This window comes from Patagioenas fasciata, chromosome 17 (assembly GCF_037038585.1).
Source record: "Patagioenas fasciata isolate bPatFas1 chromosome 17, bPatFas1.hap1, whole genome shotgun sequence".
Taxonomy (NCBI): domain Eukaryota; kingdom Metazoa; phylum Chordata; class Aves; order Columbiformes; family Columbidae; genus Patagioenas; species Patagioenas fasciata.
Window position 1 is genome coordinate 2,262,163 of NC_092536.1, and position 22,808 is coordinate 2,284,970.

At 42.4% G+C, this 22,808-nt stretch overlaps 1 protein-coding gene across 4 annotated transcripts in view; it reads left to right on the top strand.

Annotated features, from left to right (window-relative positions):
• Window positions 1–22,808, top strand: part of TMEM132D (transmembrane protein 132D) — a 203,609-nt gene that overhangs the window by 151,067 nt on the left and 29,734 nt on the right. For 3 of the 4 annotated variants that reach the window (XR_011741702.1, XM_065851960.2, XM_071816052.1), the window contains one exon: window positions 13,253–13,396. Coding sequence is in view for 2 of the 4 variants with exons in the window: in XM_065851960.2 (XP_065708032.1) it covers window positions 13,253–13,396 (144 nt within the window). In the remaining 2 variants the exon portion in view is untranslated. Of the gene's footprint in view, window positions 1–12,565; window positions 12,612–13,252; window positions 13,397–22,808 lie in introns of those variants that run through there. The other variant, XM_071816053.1, reaches the window with a different exon arrangement.

A 22,808-nucleotide genomic window follows, 5' to 3' on the forward strand; every position in this document is an offset into this window, starting at 1 on the left:
TCCAAAGTAGAGCTGGATGTCAGGAACACCAAAGGATGAGGTGCCAGTTGGGCGCTTTTGCTCTGCACAGTTGGTATTTAGCTGCAGGTTGAACAGGAGAGTGTCCAGTACTCCAGGACTACCCTTTGTAAAAATGTTAGGTACTGGAAAAAACAATTTAATTTCATTATAGGTACCTTGACCAATGTTTCCCACTAAGCCATACACTAATTAATTGGAGATTTTGTATCTTTTGGAGTCAAAACAGGTATGCGTGAATACTGAAAATGGAAAACCCTGCAGGAGCTGTTTAGCCGGTGGCAGAAAGGACGGCAGCCCTGCCAGAGCAGCTGTGCGCGGTGGGACCGGCCCCGGCGGTGCTGGGACAGTGACACTGGGACAGTGACACGCGCCTCTCGAGTGAAGCCACTCGGGTTGTGCTGCTGCAGGGAAACAAATTGTCAAGTGGCAGATGATCGTTCAACACTCAATTCGGATCCCTGTTCCTGGTGTGAGTGGGAACTCGACCCCCAAGATAAAAGGGAGCTCTGGTTCCCCCCACGAGCTGTGCAGGAAGGCACAGGGGTGGGTGACAAAGCTGCTACCATCAGGATGCCTGAGGCTGAAGGAGGAAAATGCGCAAAGTAAAGGAGACCTCGGGGAATCTCTGCAACATAAAAAGGGTACAGGTTTTTAAAATGCAAAATTCCGTCTATTTGTCACAATGTGAGAGTTTGTAAAGTGACACTGGAACTTTGCCTTTTACATATTATGTCTCACCCTTTATCCAAACAGTGATTTCGAGGGAGTTCGTAAGTACTGTCAATACCATCTCTCCAAAGGCAAATATGAATCTAATTACAAGGAAGTTAAAGTAGGAAAACTGACATTTTCAAAGCAAGGATCAAATTCTAATGTGAATGGTTCAAGTGTGACACCTAAATTCATATCCAGGCTCTGAATTATAACAAGCCTGATCACTGAAAATGCTCAGCACGCAATTCCCAGGCAGCTTGCTTGTATTGAATTTTAATGGAGTAAAGTTACTTAATTAGGTCTGTAAATATGGATTTAGGTGAGTAATGGCACCCGAGTTTGAAAATGCTGTGCTTTGGCTGGTCCAGCGGTCTGGCAACAACGGGTGATGCTGGTGCAGCAGGACACAGCCTGCTCGGAAACTCATCTGCTCCCAGACAGACACAGTCAGTAGGTTGTTGGTATTTTATCATGAAGCCTCTTGCGGGAGAGGCTTCTCTCTGGCCAGAGAGAACAGAAATTGAGTCATCTTACACATATCATTGCATCAGTGTCATTCATTATCTCAGATTAATCATAAAGTATTGTGGAGATAGGTGTTCCAGATTCTCATTAGGCAGGAAGAGGGATGAAGCTCTTGCCCGCAATAAAAGGTGAAGCTCTGTGCAAGTCCTCACTTAAACCACGTCAGTAGTTGCAGTGAAGTAGCTGAAAATCAGACTAATTACTGAAATGACCAACCTTATTAGTGTCAGGGGAGTCGTGCAAGTTAGATGAGGTGATATGAGAGAGAATGGGGTTACCTGGCAGCAGTGGTCAGGATACTGAGGACAGTCTTTTTGTAGATGATTATGTAGAATAAATAAGTCTCATATGGAATCTGTCCACAGAGTTATGGAAGAGCAGAGTTTAAGGTCTGAGCATCAGAGTTCAATGTGAAGAGAATATCTAAACAGAGGGTTGACAGTGTTGACAAAGGTAATATTAGATTTGAATGAGAAACTTTGTGCAGTTAATTAAAAATCAAAGACACAGTTATAATAGAAGTAATTATCCAGAAGTATTAAATCAGTTGTAAGTCCAGGCCCATAAAAGAATTAACCAGGAATAATTTAATATTTGATATTGAGGGCTTATTATTTTCCACTAATGCCAAAATCCATTCCATTAACCAATACAATTCTTCAAGTCTATCTATAAAATGAGTTGCTGAAAGCAGGACAATAGATGAACAACTCTATGGAAGAAGTTTTAATTCTGCTTTTAAACTACAGTTACAGTAAACAGAGTATTATTTCTATATGAGAATCACTTTGGCTATGGCCAAAGACTTTTCTGATGGCTGATAGCAGATGCTATGAGAATGATGCAAGAGCAAAGAAAACTGCTTTAAAAAGTATGTAACTCAGCCTGTTTGTGCTCTAGAAATGTGATCTAGTTCTTTCTTCCATTAAATTATTTCACTGCTCTTTCAATTGCAATGCAGGTCAGTACAGGCAAACATTTCTTTTTTCTGTGGCAATGAATTTCATGATTCACCTACGTTAGGTGGAAAAACCATCATCATCTTCAGCCCTGCCGCCTGATACGTTTCCCTTTTTCTTTTGTGATGCGAGACTGTGAATCTGTGGTCTTGGTTCCCTTTCACCAGCCCGCAGATCATCCCATGGATCCCTCTTGTAGCCTCTCAGTTGTCATTTTTTCTTGCATCACCTTTTTATCCCTTTTGGGGCCATTCTCAGTTGTCCTAGACATGAATAGCAAATAATTAAAGGAGGTTAGAGAGGAAAAACAGAAAGGATGATTTGCTTTTTATGAAAAGGGAATTGAAATGTTTGGGATGTTGTGGGAAGTTCTTAATGTAGGAAGCAGAAAGACATGAAAGAAGCGTTGAATGATGGGGAGATAGCGGTTACTGTCTTAACCACTGCTAAGCTACCGACTCAGCTCAAACTGGCTCTTACTGAAGTCATTGCAAACCATCACTGATTCTGCAAAACAGGCTTTTATGAGCAAAACTGTCATTTTATCAAGGTAGGTCAGGAGCTTTGTGCAGCTTTTGGCTGCAGGGCCCCCAGCTTGTAGTAAATTTTGAACAAACAGGAAAACCCAAGCAAATAACTGCATTTCCTATCAGTGTGGGTGTTGCGTCCCAGAAGTGTTCAGGTTCACAACTTCATAAGCATTACAGAGTGACTAGTTTTAATACCGTGCTTTATTCCTATGATTTTTTTGTTCATATTTAAAATGAGAAGAAGCTGAAGGAAGAAAAAGAAGCTGTTACTCTTGCACTGACATCAGCAGAATTATTTGATAGAGATTTCTGTATACATCAGATTATGAGAATACTTCTGATATTCTGGGCACAAAATATGTAATTTGATGTCAAGTCCAGCTTTATTTCCTTGAGGACATTGGACTAACACTAACATAAGTTCTCTACCAATCATTCCGGAGGGATTAGACATTAAACAATTGTTGCAGAATGTACAATATAGTCTTAAAGGCATTGAATCTGCAGCCTGCATGTTCCCCAGGGTATTATTACAAGACTCTTCATGTCTTTTTTCTTAATGGCCTTTCGGATTCCCTGCTTTCAACCTGCTACAACCAGCTTGACAAGTGTTCAGCCACTCTTTTTCTCCGTTATTAATTTTTTTTTCCTGTGGTAAAGCATTTCTGATCGTTCTTCTGTCTGCCCAAATGCTCCTTAAGTTTATTGCTTTTCTGTGGTGTTGTTAGGGATTTTGTTTCCCGACTGGTATTACTTTTTAACTACTCATGTAAAACTGTATCATTTCAGATTCATGCAGAAAAAGCAATTTGTCACAAATCTGCAAAGGCTAAATGATCAAAGCAGAACTTGTGAGCTCACTGCTGTCTTTCTCTGCCTACTTCATCAGACCTAAATATGTTCTGTCTTCATTCAGACTCTTATACCACCCTGTACCATAGCCTTTATGTATGGCTGGGGAAATAAACATGTGGGGCTGTTTATTGCTATATCTGCAAGATCAGCTAAGTCGCAACCATTCATACGTGCAAAGGACCTGACAGTAGTTGTTGTCATGGACCAGTCACACAGAAGAGGTTCTAAATCAGTAGTGCCACTGAAATCCAGGCACCAAAATATCTTTATGGGCATGGGACTTGTAACTAGGGAGGGTTCAGAAATAAAACCTTGGTTGCTGTGTCATCTGGAAAAATAAAATAAAATAAAGATTTCCTTACCAAGACCAAATGTGAAGAGATTAAGTGTTGGGCTCCTCAGCTGCAGGGATGGTGGTGTTATAATCAAAGGTACCTGTGGATAAATGCACTTGTCTACTTTTGTTCCTAGAAATACTGTGGTAATGCCCTTCTCAACACGTGGTGTGACACAGGGACGGGTGAGTTTGCCCGCGGTGGCAGGAGGGTGCAACCTCTGCAGCCACCACAGCCGGGGACCAGTGTCCTTACCCAGTTACTGTCATGGGTTTTTTCTACGGACAAACTGTGACCCAAATTCTGCCCTGGGCACCGTGGTGTCCCCAGGAAGGTCACGGTCACGTGTTTCAGAGCAGACTTTGGCCCCATTTGCCATATGGGAGCTGGAACATCATTTTTTTTTCTGAATGTCCCTTTTGTTTGTTTTCGTGGTTCTGTTTGCAGTTCAGATGAAGGGCTAATTACCAACCCAGCAGAGCCCTTGGCTGCAGGCTTCCCCGCTGCTTTGACGTTAGTCTGCTCATGAATGAATTTTTGGATTTGAGGCAGGTTTCCAGGGCCCCCATGAAGGTCCCAATTTAGCTCAGGCTGCTGATTGCTTGACATTCGCGAATACGAATGTGCTACAAAAACTACCAAGGCCATTCTGCAAGGAAACTTTGGAACGGGCAACTTAGTCCTTTCTCCTCTGCACAGTGACCAGGAGAACATGACTTGTCTTGTTCCTTACAAGCCTCCTTCTTCTCTTTAGAAAGGCAAAAAACCTGTTTGGTCCTTGCTCTCTGGCTCTGCCATGGGAGGTGACATTAATTGCCACACTGGGACAGATTTCCTCCTTGCAACTCTGCTTTTTGTCTCATTGTCACTGCAGCGTTTTCTCCTCGTCTTCCCACCGTGCTTTGTACATCATCTCTGTTGCTCTCAGGATTTCCGTGTGCAGCAGGGATGGGGTGGCAGAGCTCCAGGGATTGCTTCTGGCTTTGCCAGCGGCTCCATGGGAGGCTTGGGCAGCTCTGCTGACCTTCCCATTGCCCAGCCTTCGCCTCTGGAAAACTGCCAGCGGGGAGGAGAACTTTTACAATGGTGTGAAAATCAATGCTAAACACATTAGGATTGTTGTTATTGTAGATGATGCTAAATGGCTTTCCTCTCTGAGAAGTAATTTGTAGACACGGAGGGATCTGAATCTATATATATATATATATATATATATTTATAAACATCACATTTTCCTGTATTCGAGCAGCAACTGATTTCCCCTGAGAAACTGGGAGAGTTCCCCTGCTCTCCTGTCCCCTGCCCTGTTCTCTGCCTCAGATTCCTCCCCGCTCCCCCTCTCCCACCCTTCCCAGCCGTGGTTCTTGTTCAGCTTGTCGTTTGTCAGCTGTGACAGTACAGAAAAGTGGTTGTGACCAGAGCAGAGAGTGAGGACGGGGCAGGAGGGAGTCCCAGGAGGCACAGAGCCCTGTCCCCAGCCCGAGGGCAGTGCTGGCTGCGGGACCGGGGACAGAATGTGCGACAGGGAAGGATGTGGATCTCGTCATTGTGTGGCTCTGGAACGCAAAGAATGACAGAAAAGAACCTGTCAGATTTGTCTGCTGGATGTTTCTGCATCCCAAGGGCTTCTCTAGTCTGCTCTTTGCTGGCCAGGCCCCAAGGAGCTGTGTGGCAGATGGGGAAAGGGGTCCCCGGCTGCGTCCCTCAGGATTCCCTTTAGACCACTGAGTGCACAGGGGTAGCGCAGTGTGGAAGATGGGAAAGATGCCTGTGCAGCTCAGAGTACAGCCTGGGAGTGACAGCAGCACGCTGCAGAAGAAAGGAAGGAAAAAAAATGCACATATTAAATAAGACCAGTGATTTGTTTGGGTTTTTTAATGCTTCCCTCTATGAAAGTGAAGCTGTTTCAGTAGTTTGACCCCAGTCATTCTGGCTCTGTTATACATCGCACCAAATATTCACTCTGCTAAATTGCGTTGCTAGAGTCTCATTGGCATCTTTTCTTTGAAGTGCTATCCCAGAGCTTTCATTTTGTTGCTGGAAATCCCTCCATCGCATCCCATAGTCCACCCCTCGCAGAGCTCCAAAACCCCCGCAGGCACCAAACCTCTGCGTTAGGCCTGAGAATCAAAAGAGCCTCACGCTGGCACATCAATCCGGGAGCCGAGATACTGACCCCAAGTGTGAAATTTTGATTGGCTTTAGCTAATTTTGCGTGACATGTCCCTACCAGCCTCCCCAGTCTCAGCAGTTGGGCGGCATCAGACACAGTGCACCCGGGGACCTTGGGCCACATTTCCAGCTCTGATTTTCTGAGGAGTTTTCCTTTGACAATCAGACATGCCTTTCCCTCCTGCAACGATGTCTGAAAGTGCTGGCAGCCTGTTTAGGCAAAGCAAAGAAGAAATCTCCCCAAGTTTGTTTGTTTGTTTGCTTTTAAGAGCGAACCTTGTTGATTATCAGCTAAAGCAGTCTTTCTAGGCACCGAATGGGAGTACGCGCTTGCAGCTTCATGGAGTTACAGTTTGGAGGCTGTGAATTAATTAGCGATTTCTCTGAAGAAGCGCAGCCTGACAATTTGCAGACTTCATAGCTCTCTGACTTTGAAAAACAGACACCGTACATGACAGCTTCCCGGGATCCTGGTAGCCTGCTTAGCACTGCAAACCGCCAAACCACCCAAATAAACTAACACCATTCCCAAATGTTAGACATCAAAGCATCAAAGGGACCTTGTCATTGTAAACTTGAGACAAATTAAAATTTGCATTTACTCTATAGCTAGAAAACAGTGAACTCCTACGGGAGGATTTGACTCCTCAGCTGAGCGTGAAGTGATCCAGTGTGGCTTGGGTAGCTTCCTGGTGATGCTACAGACTGTCCTGTTGCTGAATAGCTTGTTATCCTCTACAGGTACTTTGCCTGTGTGCTGCCTGCTCCTTAGCAGAAAATACAGGCTTAAAATGACACACTTGTGCTCTGTGAAGTCACTGTTAGAAACGTTAAAACCTTGTGTGCCTTTAGCCCAGCAGCAGGGCGGTAAATGACAGCACTGAAAACAGAGGCAACGTCCTATGGCCCCTGCTTTGTCTTGCACTTGTTGAGTGATTGCCATGTTTCACCTTCAAGGAAGCTGTTACCTACTGTTAGTCGCTTCAGCATCTTGAGCTCGGAGCTGTACTGCGGACTGGACACTGTGCAATACCAAGAAAATAAAGATCCCTGTTTCGAGGCAGTTCCAATCTGCATATGGGAGACAGACAAAGGCACTTTTCTCTCCCTCGGAGTGAGGTGATTTATTTCCTGCCATTACAGATGTGCAATAATTGGCAGTGTCCACCGGCCAGGACTGCCCGGTTGTGACGACGTACACACGTGAAATGCCGGAATTTCCCTGCCCGGAGAGCAGCCTCACTCACCGAGGAACACACAGCAGCACCTGGGTTTGCTCCGAAGTTGCGTTTCTTTCCTTCTTCAGCTTTTTGCTGAACATCATAGGCTGTGTGATGAGAGACCTCTCACTGCTGGCCATCTTATCAGTGACCCCACCTTTCCCTTGTAAGATCCACCTGTTACTTTGCTCCTTCTCTCCCTATTTACTACACACAGCACTGCCATATTTTTAGCTTTTTCCCTCCTCACGCTTAACAGTGATAAATTATATCTACACAGCAATAAAAGTTTGTTAGTAAGGACATAAAATAGCGAAAAGGCTTTGCAAAAGTTGACTCTCAGATTAAGTATAATTCGGTACTTTTCCTCAATGCCTCGTGTGTGACAGTAGGAGGGTCAGACCGTCTCTGGGATTATCCCACGTTGCTTTTTCCCTACAGCACAACCCAGCCACGGGCTGTTCTCTGGTTTTAACTGGAACACTGTGATTGCTGTGCTGTGGATGCCACTCTATTTCTCTGTTTATTCTTGACAAATTCGCTCCCTCATCAGCCCTGATGCTGCCCCAGCGGAGGAGCGAGAGTGCGGCTGGGGGAGTCACCCCGGGCATTGGCAGGACTGAAAAATACATAAAGGAAAATATACGGGGGCATTGATTCCGCCACCTCTTTCCTTCTTACCAATGGCTTCGCAATCACGCTTTGCTATTAAAAAAACCCCATTTTCCCCTCTCTAGCAGCTGTGTGGAAGGCTCGGAGTCAGCAGGTAGATGGACCCAGAGAAACATGCCTTTGCGTTTCTGTTTATGCACCTTTTTAACACAGCTGATTGTGGAGATCTCTTGCCTGCACAGAGGAAAAAATGAAACCAATTAGGTAGCAAGTGCTTAAATTGGATGTGATTCATTTGCTTTTATATCCCTCCCCTCTCTCCTATTCCCAGTGACTTCAGGTTTCACACTACGCGATGGAAAGTGCACACTTCACAACAAACGGCTGACTTGGAAGTTCATGTCAGTCTTTTCGCACTTTTGCGTTCAGGTTTCACCATCACTTCTCACATTTTCAGTATTTCAAATTCTACTTACAACTCTTCTATTTTTATTAAAGGCCTCACAAATTATTTTGTGTTGTTCTGGCCACAAATCTTTTATTCCTTTGGACACAGAAGATTTTTTGTTTTCCTGCATCCTCAAGGCTTGCAAAGCACAGGGCAAATAAAGAGACTGGAATTCTATTTAATTTATTTCAAGCTTTCAGACCAACTACCTTGATATTTTAAGACTGAACCGAAGCTGTTTGCAAGCTCAGAGCTGACAATAATGTACCACAACCAAGGAAGTTTGCGTTGGAGCGTTTTTGGTTCCTCTGCACCACCATGTATCTGGCCTCACCAGCTGCTTCTGAAACTTGTACTTCAGCTGCCATAATCTTATCCTTAAAGGTGGATTTAAGTTTTAAGAAGCAATGAACAAACCTTTGCACTTGCAGGCAGAAGCTGGGAGATGACTCTGCATTTAAGGTGCAAGCTCAGCTTTACTCCAGCGTGGAGCACTAATCCAGGATAATCGAGTGGTAGACGGGACGAACTCGCAGCAGCTCCTTTAGAAAGATGCATCTATTTGCTTTATTGTTCAGCTGCTGCTTTCTGACTTCCCAAATCCCTCCTATGTTGTTGTTTTCGTTTCCCATCCTTGCAGTGGTAACATGAGGAAAAAAAAGCTGAATTTGGTCACATCCATGTGGATGTCAAGCATTGAGACTTTATTGGTTTAGAAGCTTACTAAATTTAAACAGAAGCATTAACATGGCCTTAGGCTCTCTTGACAGTTATAAACTCTTCCTTGGGGGGATTTCTGTAATGCTTTCTAATCAGCTTAAGGAGTTAATTAAACAGCTGTCACTTAGCTTCTTAATTCTGAGACCTGATGCTAAATAAGATTTGAAATTAGTAATGCATGACTGAGGGGTGGATTCTCTGATATAAATAAGATGGCTGCTAGCTGAAGAGGAGCAAAACCTGGGCCTTTTTAAAATAAATAGTGAAAAGATTGAAGGTGGTAACCTGGATTAATGCTCCAAAGGCTGATTAATAGAAAAGGAAAATGGAGGATATTAACGGGTGCCAAATGGGGTGGATTTTCAGGCAACTATTCCTTCTCTTCTGATGGTGTTACCGCTTTGTCACTACACCTGAGCCGGGGCCTCAAAGCCAAGCATGAGTTAGTCACGTATTTATTTCTTTTAAAAGTCATTATGAATGCAAACATTAGGAAATGTTGTGTACACAGAAAGAATGAGGGGAAGAAGAAGAAATCTCTTCAGATTTATCAAGATATTGTTCAAGTCCTTTCTGTCACCCCGGGAATTATAAGTCACAAGGTAACCGAAGGGAAATTAAATTGCAGGGAAGCTACCAATTAAAGTTGAAAAAACTAATAGGTATTCACTTCAGCATTTCTGCTTAAACAGATGCTTACTGTGTGTATCTTCTGAATATGTTTCTGCTGGAGGGCTTAATATGCTCAGTTGTTTAATATGTATCTCTTCAGTAGGCAAAGAATGGTCACTCCAGAATCCTATTTAAAAGTATTACTATTTTTTTAATGTGGTATCATTTTCAGAATAAGTGTTAGTTAGTCTTGCATTTCCATTACACGGAGAGAAATTGTTTTCTCTGTTTGCTCGTATTATTTCATTTTATTATAGGAGGGTTCCGTGTATGTGAATTATAGAGATACAGGACGTAATAGAGAAAGTTCAGCAACTTTCTAATAGCTGCTCAGGGAATCAACTTTTAGCAGTTAGAATATTTGGCTGTAGCTTTGCAAAAGCATAACTATTCCCACCTTGTAGTGCCCTGACTTTCTATCTCCTATCATCTATGTTAGTTATGGATAAGGAATATAATATTTCTGCAGAAGATTCTCTCATCACTTAAGCAGCAAAAAGTAACACTTTTAAATTAGTAACTATTTAGATTTGCAGCATTTACATGCTGAGATTCTTGACTATAAATCTCTGTATAGCTAAAGAAGTATCATGTTTGTTTCCTCAAAATGCAACGATTTTCATGTGCTTTCACCAGGAAAACATTAAGCCCTTTCTAGCCATTAAACAAATGTCTGAAGAAGCATTTTACTCTGCCCCTGCTGTGTAAATTGGTGTAAATGGTTGTTGTGCCTCTGTGTTTAAGGGTGCGATGCAAACCAGGTGCCTAAAGAAATCATCCTCCGAGTCGGTACACGTAGAGGTACCGAAACCTCTGCAAACAGAACGTGCAGCTCAGCTATTCTGCTGCAGATTAACACAGCTTCGGATCATCGCCAGCTTGCTCTGCCTTTCTTTTGCTTTCGAAAAGTATTGGATCAATTTCTTTTCCTGGGATCGGTCGAATAGTTGCTGATAGAAAGTCAGAAAATCCCGGCAGGGATTTCTGTGAACTGCAGGCGTTACTTCTTACCCCCCACCTCCTTCATTTCTCTTGGAGACAGAGGGGACAAGGATAGATGTGGAGGTTTTCATGACCGCCTAGGAACCAGCAATACTGAACGTCGTGCGGCCGTGGGCTGCGCGCGGGTCGGGAAGCACTTTGGTTCTGAGCGTAGATCCAGAACGTGGCTGCAGACTCAAGCTGTAATACTTTGAATCTGGGATCTTTGATTTTGGATAGAACCTGGTTTTGTGTCTGTTTCCATACCAGGGATTCAGTCTGTATTCAGAATATCCAAAGCCAGCGCTTGGAAAATTTGGAAACTCAAAAGAAATTAATGAAGCTTTGGAGTATCATTCTCAGTTACTAGCTCTCACCAGGGGAAATTACATTTGCTTTTGGTAAGGAGACCTCATTAATCACACTGTTTCAAAGACTTGGTTATTAAACTCCCCTTTGCTTTATAAAATAATCGCAAGGGTCGTACTGTAATGTATCAACTGGAGGAGGAAAGGGGGTCCTGCGTGGGGGAGCGGGTCTTTCCAGCTTTGGACTCAGTGCAAGTAGCCGGGCATGTGGTGCAGCCTCAAACAGCCCCACTGAAAGGAGATTCACGCCCAAGTGCTTGCAAAATCAGGACCTAATGTCTGCATTCTGTAATTATCGCGGATGCTTAATGGCCGTTGTTCTGTCAAGCTGCCCCCATTTGCAGCCCTCTGGAGCCTATAGGAGAGTGGGAAAAGTATCTAAATAACTTACAAGGAATAACTTTGCTGCAAAGCTCAGATCTGAGAAAAATAAGAGAACCTGGAAACTTAATTACAAACCTTTCTGAGACCCCAGTTGCCTGAACAATATATTCTCTACCGAGAACAAATGTGCACTCAAGACAGAAGCGCCCTACAGTACAGGCAGATATTCTCACCTTTGTATGAATTATAATTTCAAAATATCTGAAAGGCTTTTATGCTGAGGGAGGGAGAGGATTTTCTTCTTCTCTTTTTGTGAAATGCTGTTTCACCCTCCCCTAAAGATCATGGTGAGGATGGGGAAACTTTGGCAAAGCAGCTATCAAAGAGATCAGGAGTTTTTTTTCTTTCTTTCTTTAAATATTGCTTTGAGTCTGAATAAAGTGTCTCTGTTTCTTTAAGTAATAAGAAAAGGTCTTTTTGATCTGCATCCTTTAGATGAGAGAAATCCCAGCTTCTCTTTAGCCCAAGAGGCAGTAGGGGGAGTCATCATCTTCTGGTAACTTGGTTTCAATCTCTCGTTTTGTTTTCTTCCACAAGTAAAATCAGGTCAGTCCCCGAGCTCATAGCGTGAGCTATTTAGATAATGAGAAGTTAGCACTTGGGGGGCTTTGGAAGCCTTTATTCCACAAGAGCCAGCTGAAATCAAGAGCCTCTTGTTCTACAGGATAGTCTGTGATTCGCAGGCATGGTTCTGAAAGCTCAGAGACCTTTCCAGGAATGAGCAATATCTTGCAATTAGGAGCAGAAGAATGGAGGCATCAATTTGTGCTCTCTGCGTAGGTCGCACACATCAGTGATATTCGCTGTGCGAGGCCGATGTGACACCAGGCGACCGAGAGTGCTCTGTGGTCTCGTGCTCTTCATATAATCAGAACTCAGCACTCTTAAATTAGAAGTGATAAAGCAAACAGAAGGAATGCATTTTGCAGTCATCATGACAACAATGACATACCAGTGACAAAGGTCCCTGCAGGGCTTATTTTGTTTCAAGAGCCCATCCTTCCTTTTTGGCAGAGAATGGTTTTGCACAGACCTCGCTGAAAGAGAAAGAAAGAAAACTTGTGAGCAAGCCCACCATCACCCAACGAGAGCCAGGTATGTCCTAGGAAACAAGGCGAGGGTCCGATTGCCCATGGTCCTGTGGTACAAATCGTTATTTATGCAGGACTGGAATCATGGCAACTTCTGACTGTCCGCAATCCAAACCTGTTCCTAACGATTGCTCAGTGCCTCTTTGCTCTAAATGTTGACAGTATTTGCTTGACAGTGCCATACAATTTCAATATTTGTAGAAAGCCTCTCAAAAATAAAGGTTTTGTGGGTAAAACAACAAAACTTTCAGACATTATTTTCATGTGATCAGCGTAATCATTAGTGAGCTCCTCAAGATGGAGATTTCAGGCTTGCTAGATGCAAGGATATGTTGTTAGTGTGGTGCAGGGTCATTCCTCGGGTGTTTAGTTGCTCTGACACTTGGTGAGCATTTGCGAAATAGCAATTAGGGCATGACAAATGTCCTTACAGCCCCGAATCAGGACTGGGAGTTTGCTTCCAGGATTAAAGGGAGGAAATTTGTCTATTCTGGAACGGTTATTGGAATAGAAGAATTAATTCATAATCTCAGAAATTATAATTAGTCTTAGAATACAGAGTTCGAACAACTTTAGAAATGAAAGCTGGTACTAATAAAGCAATAGCAAAATGTGTTGACTAAATGGGCTTTTTTGGTTTCTTAGGAAGCAGAGATCCTGAATACAGCAATTCTCACTGGGAAGACAGTGGCCGTCCCTGTCAAAGTGATCTCCGTGGAAGACGATGGGACTGTGACTGATCTTCTGGAATCTGTGGAGTGCAGATCGTCAGATGAAGATGTCATTAAGGTAGGACCACAGTGCTCTGTTGCACAAAGGCCCTGCAAAACACTGTTCTTTCACCTTCTGAACTGTTTTGCCACTGAAAGACAAAGGTTTGTTATCACCCCTGTGCATAGATTAGTTCAGTAGAGCAATAAAAAACCCCAGAATCACAGATTTTTCCATCCTGCATGTCAGATACTTGGAATTGTCTTTCATTTCCCACTTTTGAAGTATTTCTGGAGTTCACTCTGCCTTCTGCTTCTCAGCTCTCTGGGCTGTGCAGGGTCAGGAAGGTTATCAATGAATATTCTAGAGAGGGGGGTAATTCCTCTGAAGCTGGTTTGCAACATTGGAACAGGAGCTCTATGACTCAGGGATTCAGCTGTGGTCTTGGTACTGACCCAACCATGTATCGCAAACAATGTTAAATTCATAATTGCTCTTAGGATGTGTCAGAGGAAACACGTTGCCTGCCAATCATGGCCTGGGGGCTACTGGATAATACACTTGGCCAGTGGATTTGCTCTGTACAGCAGCTCTGCAGCCTAAACTTCCTTGAAAGAGAAATGCTGCTCTTAGTTTTGACTCCCAGTGTGTACTTTCCGTACCAGTAGTGAGGATATTGCTTGCAGGCATGCCCTTAAGTGTCTCTTTGTTACTGAAATCGATGTCAGACTGGACCCTCAAGAAAATTGCTGCTTCTTAAATGCTTTCAACTTGCACCAATATTACCACCAAAAGCTTTTAGGAAGTTCTGTGTATCCTTACTCAGTTTGGTTAATGGTTAATGCACGTTAGTGGTGGTGGAAGGACACGGTCAGCAGTGGTGATGTGGGGGATGTGGTGGAAATGTTCCAACATGGTGACAGAAATATTGGCTTGTCTACAGCAGCATTTATCTTTTCACAAACTTATCTGTGGCTGTCACTTGAGAGCAGGAAATGAGAGACATGGCTACAAATAAAAGTTAAAATTGAATTCTTTTTTAACATAACCAGCATGTCACAAAACGATTACGAATACTACAGGCCACCCCTCCAGCTGCTGGAAATCACTGTTATCCCATTAACTTTTGTGAACTGCACCATATTGAGGACTTGGCCTTTGTGAAATTTGCCTTAGCCTAAAGCTGACTGGAATGCTAAGTTCTCTGCCTGTTCCATTAGTTCGTTTTAATTTGGATTTTTTTTTTATTTTAATTTGGTGTTTAGCTCCAATGCAAACCCGTCTGGGTCCCATCAGCTTTTTCAGGTATTTCCTAGCAGACAGTTTTTGCCTTTATAAGCAAATATGGGTGCGGGTACTCGGATTTTCCTCTTGTATGGGAAACTGCTGGGAGTTGGAGACATACCTGCAATTTCAGTAACTTCATGTCACAGGGGGGTGACAACTGGGCAATCGAAGAACAGAGCTGTGTATGGGTTTCAATTATCTTTCTTGAGTTATCTCTAAACAGAGGGTTTTGTGTCAAAAAATTGCAATGCTTACACTCTAGGCTTGTTTTAAGTAATTTCTTCATGGTAATTTCTTACACACAAGACAAACCCAAGCATTTTAAAAGCACAGCATTTTTGGTGTTTCCTTTTTAGAATCTACGCAGGGTTTCTATTGATCTGGATAGCCCCTACGCTGGTATTTTCTGATTAAATGTGTCTTTCTGGCTGTCTTTTCAATGTGGTAGATTTGCCACATACAGCAAACAGTGCGGCTGAACCTAGGTTTAAAAAGGTAAAGTAATTAGTTGGGGTCCTTGTGTTGCGGAAGTTAAATGGACTAAGTCTTCACTCACTAACCTTACTCATTAACTAACTTTAAAGCTTTTTCAGAGAACTAGAAAAAGAATTTGAAAACAAATAGATCATTGGGAAGATACTTTAAAAATCAGTTTTGTTTTCTAAAGATTTAGTTTATCCAAATTCTTTGGCGTGCTCACTGGGTGTTTCTGAAAGGGTTGTGTCTGCTATTAATCTGGATCAGTTTAAAGGAAGCAGTATGCTCAGCTCTAACCCTCGCTAAGAGGTTTAAGTGGTACTACGGCTTAAGTGTGCATCTATCATTAATTGTAAGTACGTTAATATACTAACAAAGGTTTGTGTGCTTACTATTATTAATAGATATACCTTTGCACAATTAAACTAATGATAGGCTCGATGTCAAAACAGGAAATCACTGGTCAGGGATCAAGACATTGTGGGCTCTGCAAACAGCCCCGAGCTGCGTCCTCCGCAGGCAGCTTTCAGCAGCACCAAAATGAGTTGCCAGTGTCAAATGAGCTCTTAATTGAAAATGTGTCTCTGAGTTTCCAGTTTACCTGCTCTGGTTCAGACCAAGCCTTATTCACAGACATCTTAGCTAATGAAGATAAAGATATATAATTACTGGCCAGCCTTCAGCCTGCAACAGTAATTAGAGTTTCTGTTCTCTGAGCATTAGAGGGGTGAATATAAAATGGAAGAAAAAGTCTACTTAAGATGCCCGTTGAAATACAAAGATTAAGATTACATTTGTTTGTGTCTTTGCTGTTGCTGTTTTTCAATGCATCTGTCATGTAGCATCTAACAGATTGATTACGTGTTTATGGCTTAGCTTTTCTTCTGTGTGTGTGTGTTGATTGATGATGAGTTTAAGCTCATTTTCCTTGCAGAATGAGGATACCTCATTCTCCTTTTAGTTTCAGGGACCACATTTATTACTCATTTCTTTCACTCAGACTTCAAAGAACTTTGAAGATACCAAATGCTGCAGTGACTTGTTTTCAGACAAACTTCTCCGCTTGGATTTGGTTGAATAAGTCAGGACAGAATTTAGTCCATTAAAACAATATTGTTATTGACAAATGATTGAAGTAGATAGTAAAACTCCCACTGACCTCATGGAAAAGAGAGATGGGTGACCAGACTTTTTTTGTTGAATTGTTGATATGGATCAAATACGCAAGATTATTTAAATCAAGAATGAGGAGAGGAGAGAGGAAAAGTCAACATCTTTTAATCTTTCATTTTGAAAAGACATTTCCATTTCAAATGGCCATTTTTTTCAAAGCTCAACAAAGCCTAAGGTCACCAAAGCACCATTTTGCCGTGCTCTGGGTTTTCAATTTGACGAGTTGATTGACAGTCTGCATTACATTGCCCTGAAATGAAAACGCATTCAGATTCATTTTGTTTGGTCAGTTAACTAACAATTCCAATATATTCTCAGCTCTGTCCAGAAGCCACTTGCTGGAAGTCACACAGTGAACGGCACCAGCTCTGGGAACAGGGTACGGTGTCTCTGGCCATTTTTGTCTTGCAGTATTTTGTAGAGGACTCCATACCAACCCCGTGTGCTCCAAACACACCCGTGGTGGGAAGTTACTGCTGATGGACTGAAGGGCTGGTGGCTGCTTCATTTTGTTCCCTTTGGACTGTATTAGAGAGGATAACAATGCAATTGCAATTTGTGAAATATTACTGCGGGCTAATAAATCTTTCAGTAACGCGGTGTGGTTTTAGCAGTGGCAAAAGAACTTATTTTTAATCAGGTGACAGACTTTACAACAAACTGAAGCGTCAGAGCACTTAAAATAGCCTGAAGTAGACCTTTTAAAAAAGCGTTAGGCTTTTAACAGCTGTTTCTCTTCCTTACACTGGCGCACTTCAGGGAAAGTTGAATTCTTCTGAAGTCAGTGGGGTGACAGAGTAAAAAATCAAAGGGAGGAGATAATGGGGTCCAGGATTTTATCTGTTGCTGAGTTCAGCGTTGGCAGCTCCAGTGCTGGAGATTTCACAACTGCATTGCCAGTGGCAGTCCATTTGATACTCCTCTTACAACACATTCTTGGGTGCACATGATTACACAGCAGTTCCAGCTTTCAACTGGCAAAGAAAGTCCCCATGGCTGCAGGTCACAATCATGGGCCCCCAAAATGCAGGTACTGCAAAGATACACAAAAATTTAAGAACCAGAGTGTGAAGAATCCCAGTTTCCCTGTGATCTCTTGAGTTTAAGCCAAGCTAAGAGTGATCTGAGATTCATGCTACCTGTGCCACTACCTGGCCAGAATGTGCAATATCCCGTTCAGGTGAGTTTCTTGCGTGGGTTGCTCGGTGTTCAGAGCACCCAAATAGAAGGAAAAAGCAGATGAAATCAGTGTAATTTGTTGAATAATATCAAAGAAAATACGTTACCGTGAGCAAATGGGATTTTGTGTGGATTAAACACTTGCATATTGAATATGGCTGTGTCGGGCTGAATTTTGTAATAGGAAGATAAACCTCTACCTTGAGGGCCGGGTGAAGATCAAGTTCAATCTACCATGGTTTTCCACAGTATAACAGTTTCTCTCACCAGCTGAACTGCCTTATTCCATCCCAAATAATTTTGATCTATTTTGAAACAAACATTTGATTTAAGCCAGCAAGGGGATGTTTTTATTTCCTGCAATGTCTAAACATTTCATTTGGACAGAAAATGATGAAATCATGTCCTGTCATTTCAAGTCAGTTCAGAATCCTTCTGAACTTTTCACCTCAGCATGAAGCAACTGTGAAAAAGAGAATGCTTTTCCTGGTCTGCTCTGGTAATCAGGAGACAGGACAAACTTAGAAAAATGCGCTATAGAAATAAAAGTTGGAGTAACTGTTGAGTTTAGTCCATGCGCTGTTGATGTTGGTGATAAGGGAGCAGGAACAGTGTTCCCCTCTCTCTGGTATGAAGAGCAGACATGGCAGAAACACGTTCTGCGTGTCGAACTGATAACGACCATCCCACATCTCCCAGGGATCATCAGAAACACCTACAGCTGTTGAAGTTACTGCATTTGCCTCTTTGGTATTCTGCCAGTTCATCATTCTGATGCGAATCTTGAGAAATGACAAGGTTTTCATGGAGCCCTTTGCCTTTTTGTAATCATCCATACTGAAACTCCCGGTGTGACTGCTACCATTGCTGTTGACTACAGTTTCTTTATGTTTGTGAAAGGTTATAAGCATATAAGCTACAAAACTCCTCTGTAACAGAAAAACCCAAATTTCTGAATTGCGACTTTCTCAGAATTCTACAGAAAATACCAAGAAATCGGTCTTTTTGTGCTTAATGGGAGTGGAGATGTGTTCTTATGGAACCAGGGGTAACTTCTGTGGGTATTTCTGGTCCTTCATGGGAAGGAATATGTCTATTTTCATGAAAAAAATGAGGCCAAAATCTAAAGAATAACGCAACAGTGACACCGAAGATGATCTGAGTGAGGAATTCTTTTGACTAATGGGGTAGAGATCGTGGCTTCCCTTCTTATCAGCTGCGGATCTGAATTGTTTATGAAGAGATACAGGCAGCTGGTAGTCAGCTGCGACCATGGGAAGTAAGAAAGAAGGTGTAATGACTGGACTTGTAGAGCAGGTATTTTTTCACAGATATAATTAATTTTCCCTGGCGGTTTTTTGGTTGTTTCTTTTCTAGGAAAATAGCTTTGCAATTCTGGAGAGGGTTGTTCAGTCTCAGAGCCTGAGTGTTTGCATGAGTCGACTGAGCAGATCCAATCACTCGCTGAACCCGAAAGATGAACGTCCCCGATGTATAGAGCGATTGCTAAGGTGCAATGCTGTGAATGTTTAAAGCGAACTAACATGGAGCTGCCATCCCTGTCGTTCTGCTGACCATGAGTGCAGCTGAGTGAAAATGAATCAATTCTTGGTTTGGTGGATGAGCTGCCTGCCTGCAAGCTCATGTCAGATGCTCACAAAGCTCATGCCAGCACCGGGAAAGAAGTAATATCGGAGTGGGAATCAGTAGTGAAGGGTGAGAGGTGGCCAGGAGTGCTTCTTTCTATTGTATATTCGTTAAATGGCATGTGAAATTACCGGTTTGCACAGACATGTTGTCACATTGTTAGTGTGGTACCATCCTTGTAAAAGGCTTCTCCTGGCCCTGTGGCAGTGAATGCTCCCCGTGAAGATGCTCAGGAATGGGTGAAGATCTTCCCAGTGCCTCATCTGTTTCTCACTGCCAGATTCAGGGCTCCTACTGTTTTTAGCTGCTTTCAAAGCCCAACTCATTGTATGATATACCAAATCCCGGTATTGAGAAGTGCTCCATCATCTCAATGAAAAAGAGATTGGCTGATCTCTAGGAAAAACGTGCCAAGGAAATAGTGAACGGACAAGAGACATTAGTTCTTTCTTCACTGGCCTAAGCCAGCCATGCGTTATGAGGCACGTGATGTAACACTATACAAATGAAAGCTAAATTGGGCTCAGATCATCTGATAGCACCTGTCTGCAAAACAGGAGTTTGCATTAATCATCGTAACTTGTGAGTCTCTTAAAAAGTTCCCTTTAGCTTTAAAACTCATTGTGTTCTTCAGTTCCAGTGACCGTCTGCCACTTTGTTTTAGAAGACGTGGTATTTTTAGCTCTTTGTGCCTGCTCTAAGCCATTCTCCAGATCACAACACAAACCTCTGTGTTGCTTTATTAGCATGCAGTAAAGAGTTACAACATGCCATATAAATTAGTGTCTTCTCAGCCCCATTTAGGATTTTTCTGGACATATCAGATACAGCATAACCACTGAATTACTTTGCTTTTGCTTATCATTTGCAGGACTGTCCAGAGATTGTATTTGCTATGGAAGGGATTGGTCTTACGAAAAGAAAAATCTATGTGACAAGATATTTTCAGCTGATTTAAATATGCTTGGATCCCATGACTGTATCAGTACTATGTTGATTAACATTAGATGAAGATTAGTCTGGTGATCTGGAATTAGTAGAGAAATTGCTGGCCAGACCTGAAATATCCTGAATGTTTGCTATGGGAAATTTGGAGGTCTCCTAGAGTTCTCAGAGGCAATTGGAAAAACAAGGGGCTTATTTAGGACATACATATATGAAGTAAAAAAAGTGCTTGCAAGTGTTAGGAAGGCTAAGAGGTCAAAAGACATAATGAGCCCGGGACTTGTAATCATGCCCAGTTTTCTCGTCTTCGTTGGCGATGAAGAAAGGAAGTCTGCTCCAGTGTTGAGCCTGGGTTGGGTTACAGATCCTAATAAGGGCTCAGTCTGTTTGCAGTGTTTGGCTTTTGATTTTCATTTCATTAGCCTCTGCCTTAATAAGATTGGATAACAATTGGATAACCCGTTGGATGATGTTTCGGATGCTGCATTGAAATGTGCTGGTTATAGTACAGGCTCTGGCGTAGGCAGCAGCCGTGACATTGGGGTGCTGTTGTGATCTTTGGCACTTTATTTATTTGATCTGTCTCAGCATAGGCACATACAAAAATGTAGAATGGTTCTGAGTTACCTTGACAGATAAAGAGCATTAATATTAGATCCTTGAAAATTGCTTTGGGATCTTTGCAGAAAAGGTGCTATCCAAGCATCATCATTGTGATTGTTAATAAGATGCATAACCCTAACTAGGACGGAGCACAGACTTGTTAGGAAGCACCCCTGTCAAATATAACTTAATCACAGCACATAAAAGTGACCGTCATGATAAAACACTAGTGGCTGAGTAAGGATTATAAATATTCCCGGATTTCTTATGTAACAGAGTCTGTGCAGGTCTGCTACTGAAGGTTTCTTTCCTTCTATGTCTCATAAGCACCACTGCTGCACGTCTGGGTCCTGCAGTTCCTTATTTAACATTTCCAGAGTGTTCAGCATCCCCATAGGGAGCTACATAAGCTTGGGCAGAGCAAATGTATCCTATGAAAGACCAATTAATCCTTTTCCAGATACGTTTTTGGTGTGGCATAATCAAATTTTTAAAATTGGTATCCTTAAATAGCTCGGAAAAAGCATGTTCTGAGGCAGATGGCTTTGCATCCTTTCTTTCTGTCGAGTGCAGTGTAGTCCTGGCTTGTGCCCTCAGCTCTCCCCTGGTTTGCCGTGATGACTTTTGACTACATGTTTACTTGTTCCCTTTGCAGTTACTTACAAAATTGATGTAGTACTTCTGAGCATGAGAAGGTGAGCAGGAAAACACCTCGGAAAAGTGCTTTGAGGTGTCAGAATACAAGAAGTTCTCGGAGTCCCGTTTATTATCAATAATAATTACCTGAAATAGTTCTCATGCTTTACACGTGTAACAGGATCCGGTCTATTGCCTTTTCTAAGAATGCGGTGCGGATGTTGTATTTGCTGTAGGAGACATCAGTGCTATTCTTTTTCTCACATAGCTACCTATGGAAATGCTGAACAACTTTCCTGTTTCAGTCATATTTTGCAGCACCGCCTTGTTTAACTGGTTATTGGGTGATAAGCCTGATTTCTGAAGCTGTTTAGGCATTCAAATCCAATTAATTTAATTGGGAATTAGAAACCTAAACACCTACAAAAACTGACCTTAATGGCTCTTTAATTTTAGTTAAAAGTATAATTGTGTATTTAGAGCAGGTGGGTATTATAGAAAGCTGATATTTTCTCCCAATTTATATAATCTCTTCCATATAATAACTATTAAAAATAACCCGATTGTTTGTGAGCAGGTAATTATTTTGCACCTGTAAAAGGGGTTGGTTTGAGTAAATTTAGAGCATCTTCTTCAGACTCCAGGATTTGAGTGCCTTCAGCAATTTCTTTTGTGAGCATGTGAAAAGCTGTTGTAATGTTTGAGATTTTGTGCAGACCTGGAGCTGATACCGCAATGAAACCTGTGAACACGCCGTTCCATTACACGCTCCGTTTCATTCTGCTCAGAGCCAGAGAGGGAGAAGTGAAACTTCAGTAATGAAGGAAAGTACCGTTTGCCTTGGTGCCTCAGCATCTAAAGGCACAGCGGATGTGTACGGAAATGCATTTTATGCATTGTCTGTAAGCATTAGATTAATTGCACTTGACTGTCACTTAAAGGAAAAACCAGGATCAGTCTCACGTGCACACATACAATTTCTGTTAATGATTGGATCTCGTTTCTACCACTGAAAATCCAGATTTAACCCAGTGAGGTTAATGGCATTGCTCTAGATTTATCTGATGAAGGGAAGAGAAAGTCCAGTCCTTATTGTGTCTAAGCACAGTTCTCGCCATCACTGGATGGTTTCGTTTGGCTTTGGCTTAATGCAGAAAGCGAAGCTCGGCCAGAGCCTTTTTGAGCGGTTTCAGTGCCGTAGCCGTAAGTCAGCCCATGTTTCCTTGAAAGTTCTTCACACGTTTTGATGATGCTGAGCTGAGTTTCAAGCTTGTAACAAATCTTGAAAGCAGCTGTTTCCCGAGGGCTGAGAATTTCATCACAAGGATTTCACACAGGCCTGCAGACGGGATCAGAAACAGCCCCTCTGGCAATGCAGTTGTGTGTGCTATACTAATTTTTGAAGACACCTTGACAAGTCGTTTTCCGAATTCTGCCCTTTGTTCCCGGGTTAAACAATGTGTGTGTCTAATCTCATCTTCCACTTTCCTCTAAGTAAATTCAGCTGGGCTGCATTCATTGGTATTTCCTCCTTTGGAACTCA